Source organism: Topomyia yanbarensis, chromosome 3, assembly GCF_030247195.1.
Source record: "Topomyia yanbarensis strain Yona2022 chromosome 3, ASM3024719v1, whole genome shotgun sequence".
In the NCBI taxonomy this organism is placed as follows: domain Eukaryota; kingdom Metazoa; phylum Arthropoda; class Insecta; order Diptera; family Culicidae; genus Topomyia; species Topomyia yanbarensis.
In genome coordinates this window covers 327,425,576-327,438,529 of record NC_080672.1, presented here as the reverse complement: position 1 = coordinate 327,438,529, position 12,954 = coordinate 327,425,576, and the positions used below count along the sequence as shown (strand labels likewise).

The following is a 12,954-nucleotide window of genomic DNA, read 5'->3' as shown; positions in this document are numbered from 1 at the left end:
GACGAACAGGAACCAAATAAAGTTATCTCGAACCTACCTACAGAAATACTATGTGTTTTCTTACGGTATTATCAACACTATTTACTTGATATGTGTCGCTGACTTGGTCGCTGATTCCTGATTCTGGGTATACGTTGTACAGTCATAAAACTTCCCATCTGTGTTCGCCCTGCGTATTTTACCTACCATCGCTGTTAATTCTTGCACTTCGTTGCGATTTAATGTGTAATTAGTGCAATGTTTCTGGAAGTGTTCAGAGACCGGAACATCAGCTGCCTTTTATACACTCGGCGGGAGTCGACAAAATCAAAAACTGACCCGGATCAGTTTACAGATTGCCAGCCTGTAAATGGAAAATGTTGCACTTGTATTTATTATTTACTATTATATCTATAATATCTACTTACCAAAGTTTTAAAAACCGGCATACATTCGAAGAACCGGACAAACAGAACGCTTTTGCAAAAAATAATAAATTAAATGCATTAAAAACCGAAGAGCGTATTTTTTGTGTAAAATCAAAAGAAGTATTGATAAAAAACGTTAATGTTACCATCAAAACTGCAGTTGACAACGATATCTGTTGTAAATGCAATGTTTCCACATTCAATTCCGATGTTCAGCTCTGTCAGGGATGTTCAGCAGCGTTTTATCGTATGTAGGAGTTTCAAAATAGAACTGGAACTGAAACAATGACATTCCGTGCCGAGTGCTTTGTTTTATAATTTCGAACAGTGTTGTGAAACCGTTCTATTGGTCACTGTACAGTGACGTCATGCATTAAATAGGAGATGGTCCTGTTCCTACATTTTGAACTTATTCTCTAGAACGCCTTACAATTGTGCTATTCCCTACTGTGGGAAAATATATATATGAAAGATCTAATAAGTGAACTAATTATTTGTTTATCAATTAATTAGTGTTCTCCGAATTGGTTAGTAGTTTTGCGGTAAAATTTCTTGGGAAATAATTGTTAGCACTAAGCTTATTTTAATGGAATCTAAATTTGTTAAGTCCGAACTGTAAACAAAAGGACCAGCACTTGTCAAATTTGTGAGGTGAAAGGCTTTTCATACAATGGTTAATTTCTTGTTGATTTTAAAACACGTTTAGAACTGTGTTTTATATACATAGAGAGTATTCATCACAGAAACTTAGACGCGATAAACTGCCCGCTGTCGATAGTGTCAAACGAGGACGTGTTCAATTTTTTTTTTAGAAAATCAATTAAAAATCATTCTGAAGTTTTGAAGGTTGAACATATATTGTTATATTTAGAAAGATGAGCTCTATCGGTTTATGAAATAAAAGAAAATTTTTATTCTTCATTTAATGACCCAATTTAAATTAAATATTTGTTTGAAACGGGTAATAATAAAATTTTCTATTGAACAAATTCAATCAATTAATTAGTGGATTTAATTCTTAAATTAAATCTTTTTCTTTGCGTGTATGCATGGGGAACAAAACCTAGGATAGGATCCGCCAGCTGGCTTCTTCTTATATTTTACTAATCCCTGTTGAAAACGACATACCCCCACTCGACCAATGTTGCCAAAATATTTGTTTTGTTTCGGTCGTATATTTGTTCTGATTAAAATATTCTATATTATGTACCAATTTCATGGAAAAATCAAAGATTTAGTCTTTATATCCGCATTTAAACGATCATAACGTTTTTTCCATCGGAATACAGCAAAACAAAATAATATATATTCGTTGTTGGACATTACGAAAAATATCTTCACGCCTCTTCATTTTTGTAAGTTGCTTTCTGAGTCAAGCAACCTCTGTCACAAGAAGAATTTTCTCTGTTCGGATTTATATTAAATATTCTAAAACTACTTTTCTGCAAGGTTTAATTTTTGTTTTGGAGGAATGTATAGGTTTTTACATGTGATTGTTTCGGAGAAAACAGCAGTAGAAAATACACTCTCCTATTTACACCGATGACCGATTCAGTTGAAAACTGTAAAATTCAACTGTATCGATAATACCAAAGGAAGAACAAGAAGCGACTTCCGGGATAACTTTCTCCCTGTTTGCTCAGGACTTCCAATTTACTCGGTACTGGAACAAAGACAATTTTTACATGATGTTCAAAATATTTTCATACTTACGCTACACAGCCTGTTGATTTCGAAAAGAGGCATTTCCGCATTACTCCGCACACAGAACAGAATCCACGATAACCGCGCTACCGGATCTCTCGGGAATTTCAGTTCTGGATAATATGTTTGATTTCGTCTGCCAAATAATGCCTGCACTTCATAATTACAGACGGATGTTATAGAAAGAAAGCGGTATCTCGAGAAAACAAAAAAATCAACACGGTTAACAATCGTCGTTTTATGTTTGATATCACAATATGACAACACTTCCAAGCAGCCCTTTGGTACTTTTAGTTTCCAAGCCGAAGGTTTGCCTATGTCACTTTCGTCCAATCACGAGCTGGTTCAGAATTGGTTCAAAAACAGAAGACAGAGCTGGCGGATCCTATCCTAGAACAAAACGATATTCTCTTTTTCATCTTAATTTGACATATACCAACGAAGGTTTAAAAAGGGAGAAGAGGAAACCAAATTTACGTCAATCGTGTTTTTGTCGGAAATCATTCGCACGTCGTAAATACAGAAATGGTGTATAGAAGTTCTAGATAGATTGTTCAGCACTGTTCCGGAACGAATATCCGAGGCAGAAGAGCGACTTCGTTTGTATATGCAAATCATTGACCTTTTGATAGAAAACAAAGTGATGTAAGTATCGAATTGAATCCCTGTGCCCTCCTCGTCTGTTGCATTGCAATTTTATTTTTGGAACATTTTCGACCAGCTGGACCTGCTTCCTTCTCACTCTGGCACGTTGAATTTGATCGCTAAGCTAATGTTTATTTTTAATTTCACTAGATTTCTCCCAATAATTAGTTTTTTTTTCTTTGCTCAAATAAGTACGAGAACGATTAGGACTAGGTACTTTCTTTTTATGCGTAGCTGTTTTAGATGATGTTTCTTTGTTTCAGATTATCTGGCACAAAGAGAAATGGCAACAAAGCGTAAACCAATCCACACGCAAACGGGTAGCGCGCAACGTCCAAACATGAACTTCCGGACCAGTGTGAATGACACAACAGCGCGAGCAGAGGCGAAAGGTACACGCCCAACACCGGCACCGACCACGATTAAAGAAACTCTCACGATGATGGTGTTACACGTGTGCAAAAAGATTATATTTTTCGACACCAATCTTAAAGTACCGCTCTACTTAGGGAGCCTGTTCATTGTATCTCTGATAGGAGATTTTCTGCCTTATCCTAAAACGTACCTTGCAAGATCGGACAACTTATTCAATGTGTACTTCGTGAAAATGGGATGGGCGTGGACATTACTGTTTTCGCTGCCCTTCCTGGCGTTGACATCGGTGACATTATGCTGTGGGGATCACCAAAAGCTGGTGAAAAATCATCTTCCAAGGCTAGGAATTGCAACCGGGTTCTGGTTCGTGTGGACCAAGTTGTTTAACGTCATTGAATCTACGTATGGCCGTTGTAGCACCCGAGGCTTTGATTCAAAATCGGGTTGTTTGAAAGCGGGGCATCTGTGGAGTGGGTTCGATATTTCCGGACATGCCTTTATTCTGATTTACTCAAGTCTTATCCTGATGGAGGAAGCTCGATCAATTATAGGCTGGGAAAGCATTAAAGAGCACCTTCGTAATGAGGAACATAATAGAGCCAAAAATGACACAACGCAAGGAACAAATCCTCTGAAAAGTTTGAAAAATGACGACCTGAAGGCTTTAAAGCATTTCTACACTAGATACACTCCCACGATTCGGTTGCTTTTCGTTGGTATGACCATGCTTCAACTGCTGTGGGACGTAATGCTGGTTGGAACGATGCTATACTACCACCGGATGGTAGAAAAGGTTCTCAGTGGGATCTTTGCTGTACTGACTTGGTTCTTCACGTATCGTGCTTGGTATCCGACACAGAATCTCTTACCGGATCCAGTCGGCAAAGGTCTCTTCAACTATCAGGTCGCGTCTCGACCAGCAGAAATCGGTCTCCGAAGACGTGGTAGTTTACTGCAGCCTAACTCGTCGCAGTCATCTGATATACCTAAATTTATGGGTATGCCTCTGTACGCAGCAAGACAACAGCCCAGCTCCCCTGCCAACACTGTAGGAGGAACCATATCGCCACAGGATTCCGGCATGGGGTCATCGTTCGTAAGTACTTCCACTTCCTTCAACAGCAACGCAGGTGCGTCACGGTTAGGAGCCTCTACCGGAGGCGGAAATTTTGATATGAACAATCCGCCTTTGTCTCGTTTCCAGCAGAGTATGCACCGAAGCAGATTTGACCGGGTTGAGTAGGATTGTTTTGTGTTACGTATCATCTTGATCTGAGGTAATGGGCTAATTCAATCGTGTGTTCTTGGACGACAAAAACAACGACTCTCATCACAAAAGTAACACTGTGTTCGTGAAAGATAATCTTATTAAAGAGTTTATATTATCTACCTTCTACTTGGATTTATGTCTTTTAAACTAGTGGGTACAGAATGCTTCATATATTCTAATTTGTAAAGTCCAAATAAACTCCTTAGTTGTAGAAGACAGAGGCTAAAGGCATTGCTGCTGTAAATAAATTTGCCACATACTAAGTTCAGAAAATTTATCGCATCGCATATCTATTAAACTTTACCAAAGACTAACAAGTTGAATGCTTCTCTTGATTTAAAACAGGTTTCATTTGCACGTGATGTTGAGATTTGTCTACTGGCTATCATCGAATGTTGTAGAAACGAAAATATACGAATAAAAACGCTATTAAATTTTGTTAGGGTAATCTAATATTTCTTAAGCATTAGGTTTTTTGCAGTTACTCATTTAGTTCTACAATACAAAATAATCTTCTGTTGGGTGAGTTCTTATCATTGATATTTTTTATGGTTCTTATAAATACTGGTAACTGACCTGTGTGATAATGCAATTACATTTGTTTACATGTTTGTCATCTATAAGATGACAATAATGTGGTGATAAATGGGAATAAATCACTTAAATTTCAATCTAAGTACAGAAACTATTTTCATTCAATCGAAACATCTCCAAAAACAGGCCTTTTTGCTATTTTTGTAGATTTAAACATATCTAATGCGTCAGTATCTCGCAATTAAGTGGCGCATTCAGACGATTTTGAATCCTACAAAACGTTTTGTTGTATAACTTTAAGAAAAAAAATCCGAACAAATATTTTATTGGACCCACAATCCGGGCGTTTCATTTGATGACTACATGTTTTGCAGATTTCTATCTTTGGCCACCACTTTGCAGTTGCCGTATACAATGTCTGTATTCTTATTTACTTGGTGCAATTCGTGAATCATGCGTCTGTGCCTCTTTCTATTCTACCTCCGAGGATGAAGCGCCTCTTCTTCCAAACTCGAAAATCAGTATCCACTAATGTCCATGCCTTAGGGTCGTACAGAGTAACAAGGAGTATCAGAAATTCGCATAAAGCAAGTTTCGTTCGTATATGTATGCTGCGGAACTAAGTACGCAAACGTTAGTCATCATGCCATCTTAATATTTCAACAAATTCGTAGCGTATATTTGCTAGCATTCGAATAATTTTTATTAGAAGCTAAGTACGAGTATTGTCTACCACAGTTCGCGTGGATTTATTGGATCGTACGCAGCACGGAAATCCACAAACAGGCAATGAGCCCTTATGTTTTATTTGCAAAATGGATTCAGGAATTATTCCGGCATAAACATTCGGTCCCCGTTGATCGTCTTTCTCGAAACTCGTTTTGGTATTTGGTGATGGAGAATTCAATCGAAAAGCGCAGTCTGCTAAATAGAACATGGAACAGAGTATCATAGGTGGTTTTGAGAATCATTATACCTAAATAGCTAATACTCGAGTTTAGGATCTTTATCACGTCACCTAGTGACTAGAGGAGAATCCAAAATGGTGACTTCCGGTTACCACAAAAGAGTGAGAAACACTATCAATATGGGTGTAATTTGAAAGAGGGTGGTTAGTAGGCAACGAAAATTAATGATTACCGCCATTTTGAAATCCACGATGGGGACTTCCGGTTCCCAGCAAATAGAGGGTACCATCTTCAATATGGGTGCCATTTGGAAGCAGGTGGAGAGTAGACATCGAACATTTATGATAAATACCGTTTTGAATTCCAAGATGTCGACTTTCGGTTACCAGAAAATTAAGAAAACCTTCGTTAATATGAGTGTCATTTGAAAGAGGATGGTCAGTAGACAACGGAAATTGATGATAAATGCCATTTTCAAATCCCAGATGGCCGACTTCCAGTAACTACCAAAAAAATCGTGCTTAGAATCATGCGAATAATTTTAAAATTCAAAAGATACACTTCCTTTAATTTCATGCTGGTGAAATATCTCAAAGAGGACAACCGCGGAAAAACCGGAACAGATAGATTCGTAGGACGTGGTATGCGCTGCCAGGAAAACACAACTAGTTCGTCTACTGTACAATTTGATAAGGGATCATTCATAAATGACGTAGCATTATATGGGGGAGGGGGGAGTTTTGTATTTTGTGATGATGTGTGACGACAGGAGGTAGGGATGGGGGGGAAGGGGAGGAGTTGCTTCTCTAATCTTCCGGTCATCACATCGCATGCTTTGGTATACTTAGTATGTATAACAAACATGAAGATGTGACACAAGGTGCCAAGAGCGCACTAAAATCCTGTCAATCCTATTTCTCATTGGATTGTCTGCTCTAAATATATCACCAGGGGATCATTCATAAATGATGTTGGATATTGACAATAGGGAAGAGCGTCACGTAACGAGATAAAAAACTAAAAATGAATTTTAGACGTATCAGCGGATCAGGGATAAAAAAACGTACAACATTGTTTATGAATGGCCCCCAAACAAAGAATATTCCATAACGAATATCACGTAACATCGGTGACAGAGCATTGGGATCAAGGCCAAGTCCCCCCTGGGTCGTGCGAAACTGAGAAGCAACATCAATTTAGGCACAGATAGCACACTTCCATTTATTTTCATTATGTTTTGTTTTGTCTTTTCATTTGTTTCTCCTGCTACGATGTGTGTGGGAGAGCGGGACGGCCAAGGAAACGGAAAGCCAGTGGCACAAACAGATCAGGAACAGGAGGGAGGACTGCGAACAGGGAAATCGACAACAGAGGAGAAATCGTTTATTTATTTATTATAGCTACGATACTAATCACAATTGTTTTGCTTTTCTTGTTTCGTTTCAGCAAACCAAAATCTATACGGACTAGCACATACGAACAGTTAGGCTTTGTAGGTTCTCATCTTGAGAAATGACAATGACACTGTACGAGGTGGTGCTGGGCCTGTGGCCTTCGACTGGCATGGTCCATTCTCATTGATTCGGAAGTCTTCTTGGCTGGTTGGTAGATATGTGCTCCTACTTGCAAGTTGATCAATTCGCTTGGGAGGGGGACATGTGGATCCTACTAGTTGTCGACTCTTTTGATCGTGAGTATGAGGCTAGTTCAGGAAAGGAGTGCAGGACTGGCACCTAAGAGATAGTTAATTATTCAGGACTTGTTCTTATTACTAAACTCGACCAAGCACACCGGCTCTCAGAAATGATAAGCAACCCTTTCGGGTCGGTGTGGTCTATTCGAGTCGAACCAGGCGGACATTCGGTTCGAGCAAACTTTATGGTTAATAGTGGATAAATATTTCTTATGCCTTTATTGGCAGAGATTCTTTTGCGAAATCCTAAAATACCTTCACTGGTATAGCTACTCAGGATAATAATAATAGAAAAATTAAGGGTTTGCCTGGTCCATAATGTAATGAATATGTATATTGACTAGAACAGGGATAATCGAGTTATGTTATAAGATAGAGAAGAAACAGCACAGTTGAAGGAAAAGTATTCGCGAGTAAGGACTAATACTGCTAGTATGTTTACCGTTTCAATTAATAGTCGATTGATCTGCTTCGGACCTAGCAGACAAAAAGGAGATTAGGAAGAGACAGAAGCGGATTCAATGCGAAATTTGCCAATATGACGTTGACCCCAAGGCGATGGTAGGATGATTTTCCATAGGATGACAGACTAGATGACACGACGTTACACGCTCTGAACTTGCGCCAAATAGTTTGTATTCGATTGATCCGCTTCTGACCTAGGGGACCCATGAGGAGATCAGGAAGAAAATAGAAGCGGAATCAATGTGAAGTTTTAATTGCATCACTGACGACTTAGCACGCGTTGTTAGGAGCAGGATACATTGGACCAGACAAAATAGAGAACTTGACGTTACGTTAAGCTGCAGTCCCATCTGCCCGATAAAAAAAAAAAAAATTAATCAATTATTTTGCTTTTCTTGTCTCGTTTCAGCAAACCAAAATCTCTTTACTATCTCTTCATTTTCTGTCTCCAACTATCCTCTATGTAATGTATCTGAAACTTGTGGGACTGGTTAACAGCCGGCGCCTGCTTGTGGAAGAAACTGGTGTGCTATACGGACTAGCACATACGAACAGTTAGGCTTTGTAGGTCCTCATCTTGACAGAGTCTAGATGGGCGGATGAACGTCTGCCAGGGTGTGGGCTGAGAAATGACAATGACAATGTGTGACGACAGGAGGTAGGGCGTCATGTCATGCTACGTAGCTTTTTTATAGGGGAATAGAATAGAATTTAAAAAAAAATTACGGTGACAAGGGGGAGCAGGGCTACCGTCAAGCTACGTAATTACCAGGGGGGTATTTAGAGGTTTGTGACGAAATGCTACGATGGGGGAGGGGGGTGTTAAAAATCACTCAAAAATGCTACGTCATTTATGGATGATCCCTAATAATCTTTATTTCTGAACTCGCTTCATGCATAGCGATTATATTCCCTTTTTTCTTCTTTCGAATGACTGGTTCTCTTCTGAGCGTCATATTCTTCAACACAACTGTAACAGCTGGATGTATTACAATGGGTCTATGTGAAGCAAACAATTTGTTACTTGACAAAAAATATGTTTTGAAGACAGATCTTTTGGATTTTTATATCTTGACCATCCATAAATGACGTAGCATTATATGGGGGAGGGGGCAGTTTTATATTTTGTGATAATGTGTGACGACGGGGGGTAGGGGGTCATGTCATGCTACGTACACTAAGAAAAATTTTATAGTGAGGAGGTTAATTAGAATTTGCGATTATAGTGGTTTTTAACCGACTATAGCGTTAGCTCACCTTAACTATATCCATGCTCACATTCACTATACTCGAGCTTTGTACCATAATAGTAATATTGAACATTCTATTGCAAGCATGACTATTGTGAGTGGAATGTTCAGTGTAACAATATGCGTAGTTATGTTGACCTAACGTTTTATCATAATAGTGAAATTGAACAATCTGTTGTAAAAACAACAGATTGTTCAATTTCACTATTATGATCCACAATAGACCGGTAGGACAGTTCATTGTAGCATTGGACAGCTTCGGTAAACTTACGACGATCTAATCTAATAATCCTCGATGGTGATCTCAAAAAAGCCCTTTTTAGTCTCATTTTTCTGCAGTCACGCTAAAAAAATTATGGTTTGAGAACGTTACAGTTCATCTACCATATAAAATTTCAGCATTTACTCACTTGGTGCAACACTAATAAGTAAAGCAAACTCCTAGTACAGTCGTAATTCGCTGGTTGGACACTTTTTAACTGGACCGCTTTTCAGTTGGACCATTGTCCAACTAAAAAGTATCTGAACGTCAAAATCTCGTGTCAAATTTACTTTGACAACCAATCTGACAATATTTAGAGATATGAACAGATGCATTTACACTGCCAACATCTCCTTTGGAGAGTTTTTGACATTTGTCAGTCGGTCCAACTAGCGAATCAAATTCGTTAGTTGGGCAAGGTTGTGGCCCAAGCAGCGAATCACGACTGTACTGCATTCCGTTGCGACTTTCTGTTTCGTCAGACTTAGGAGCCGATTATTATGTGATTATGTTGTTTGAGGCGAAACTGAGTCAGTTCCTAACCCGAACTGCTGTCAAAATGTATGAACTGACAGCGGTTGGGGTTAGAACCTGACTCAGTTTCAGGTTCAAGCTAAATCGCCATTAGTGTAGAGACCTTTAAGGCTAGTGCTAACTTCTATTTGGTCACTAAGAACCCTTCCAGGCTAGGACTCGATTATGCGATGGTTTATAAGGCCTTACTGCAAAATTATTGTAAACGTAAAAAAGATGGGTGGGTAATGTCTAGGACATAACCGGAGTGTCGTGACTACTCGTTTGACTTGTAATTCAAATCGAATGATACTCAATGAAATATGTGGGAATGTTTCAAGTTATTCTTTATAATAATTATGGTGGTTCTGAAAAGAACCTTTGTTGTTGGCGTCTGCGTTGATAGGGGATGCGCTGGATTCTAAGCTCGTTGAGACATTCATTCATGAAATGAACAAATTCCATATTTTCTTGCTTTGAAATATCAATGTTAAAATCTCTCGAAACAACCATCGGAATCTTTTTCCTAGCGTACAGAAATGAACACGCTTAGCGAAATATTAGGGGCGGGTAATGTCCGGGACATAACCGCGATGATCATATTCTTAAAATTCTGCTTGTATCTCTTTCAAATGGCTAAATTTTACGCATTACGTTCGATTCACCAGGCTCAGCGAAATTTTCCTGGGAATCCCGTTCGTTAGTATATTCAGTAAAACAATTTTATTACCGAGTTCTCCGCATTGAATACAGGTCAATAATTTCATATAATGATTTCAACAAGCAGACAATGTACATGTATGACAGGTGGGAGTGTTCTGAAGTGTTTTAGTGGAGGTAACAACATAAAATCGTGTATTGGACATTTTACAATGATTCTCCTTAACCCTGCAAAACCACGGTGTTGGCAGCAGAGGGTTAAGTTGTTTGGAAGAGATGACAGTTAATAAATAACTAAAAATATAAAATTGTTCTATAAATTGCAAAGTTATTGCCGCGTTGGCCTGAAAATTTGTCATTTCATTCATATAGGAAAAAATTATTTCAATGCTATGCTTTGCAAGATTTGAAATAACTTCGAAGTGTGGTCACGACATCCCTGTTATGTCATATACATTACCAACCCATCTTTTTCCATTTTGCACTTGTCCTAATAAGGACGGTTTGTAGATAACTATGTTGATACAAGACGAGAATCTTTTGAAACAATTCAAACCTTGCCGACGATTGTTTTTACTGCATACACACATATGATCATTCCCCTTTTCGCAGCTCACACCGAATGAGCACGCTTTGCATCACGGCGTTCCTATTTATTAACTTTTTGATGCAGATGAAAGGCCCTCCTTTTGTGCGATAAATGAAAATATTTTCATCATTCGTTTTGGTGTAGCTTTCGCTTAGTGGTAGAGTTGCCACATTCACTGATTTTCTTGGAAGGATTTGCAAAAACCTGTCATTAAGGTTCAAAAGGTACGTAACGCTTTCGCTAATATGCACTACTATCGCTTTCTCGCTCGTTCTCGTGCCGTGCATGAGCCTTTCCTTTCCGTCCGGTTTCTAATTTCATAACCAAAACGAATATGCCGGCTTTCCCCCACCAACTTCTCTCGTCAAGCAACCCAATACGAATAATCATAGGAACAAACAGGTAGTGGACCTATATTTAAAACTTTTCATCATTTTATTGTTCGGTTGGTGCACCATATTGACGGCTCTGTGCGGGATGGGTTGCAAATTTTCACTTTTCCGAGTCGTTTTCGAAAGATTTTTCAAAACACTAATTTTCCGTTGATAATGAATGTCCTACATATTCCAAAATTTAATACAACATTGGTACAAATATTTTCGACAAAATGCCGAAGAAATTGATTAAATCCATTCAGTACAACAAAAGATATAAGCGTTCAAAATCTGACATCATTTTTCTTCTGAAATTATGAAAAGGGGCCCCTATATTGAAAGGTAAGTCGTTAGTCACGACAAAAATCGAAAAGTCCTCGAAGCACGCCCGTATGTTATGTATACGAGTTTTCACTGTAATGGCCACGACGTGTAGGAATACATTTGGGAACGCAAAAATTGACCAGTTTTATAGTTAGTAATAGTACACACTATAGTCAGCTGAAAAGAACTATACGCAAATGGTGCTTACGACATAGGTCTCGTCCACATATACGATGTATTTAGTTATTTCAACCGTTGTGTTTTCACAATAACTATACATTAAATCTGCGGGACTTATTAATACATTGTGGAGAGAACAATGATGCAAAAAGTAGTTATAACAATGTCATTTATGGATGGTCCCTTAAGGTTATTTGAATAACTGTGTAATACCATGAAAATTGTAGTTTTTGAAGTAGAATACTTTTAACGTTTCAATATAGGGGCCCCGTTTCAAAATTTTCTGCTGGAATTTTACCCACTTTTTAACGTGAATATCTGCCGTTGTACTGAATGAAAAAATAAGATTAATGCGCTATCTGATTTGAAATATGTACAACAATTTTGTATCCGATTCCGTAGAATGTACAATTCTCGCGTGTTTTGTTATTAATCGCCGATTATAAACCACAGCGATAGACGAAAGAAAAAACTTTTCTCTTTCATAAAATGTTACCATCCATTCTCGGCGAGTTACGGTTTGTCTGGAATTCTTTCTCAAAGTGAATTTTGACAGTATGCTTATTGGCCCTTCTCAAAAAATACGCGAGAATTACTAAAAGTAATGAAAATAATGGATTTTATGAAAGCAGTAATCTGATCCATGATTAGTCGGTACAATTCGACCAAGCAGCGAGGGTTGCTAGGGCTGCCCCTTTGTCATCCAATGAACTGCAACACGTATGGAAAGGGAACATAATAGAACATCGTTAGTTCGTGTTCTGACGTTGTAAGCGTAGCAGCTGCTGCGCTGCGTTCCAT

The 12,954-nt window shown here is 38.5% G+C and overlaps 1 protein-coding gene across 1 annotated transcript; it reads left to right on the top strand.

Moving 5' to 3' along the window:
* The first annotated feature begins 2,564 nt into the window (after window positions 1–2,564).
* Window positions 2,565–5,077, top strand: LOC131690533 (acyl-coenzyme A diphosphatase FITM2). Its single transcript, XM_058976399.1, has 2 exons — window positions 2,565–2,756; window positions 3,020–5,077. The coding sequence occupies exon 2, from the start codon at window positions 3,040–3,042 to the stop codon at window positions 4,372–4,374; it is 1,335 nt and encodes a 444-aa protein (XP_058832382.1). The 5' UTR covers window positions 2,565–2,756; window positions 3,020–3,039; the 3' UTR covers window positions 4,375–5,077.
* Window positions 5,078–12,954: the final 7,877 nt, after the last annotated feature.

What these genes read in the sequence shown, in the direction of transcription:
- LOC131690533 (XM_058976399.1), top strand. Translation starts at nt 3,040, where the DNA reads ATGGCAACAAAGCGTAAACCAATCCACACGCAAACGGGTAGCGCGCAA.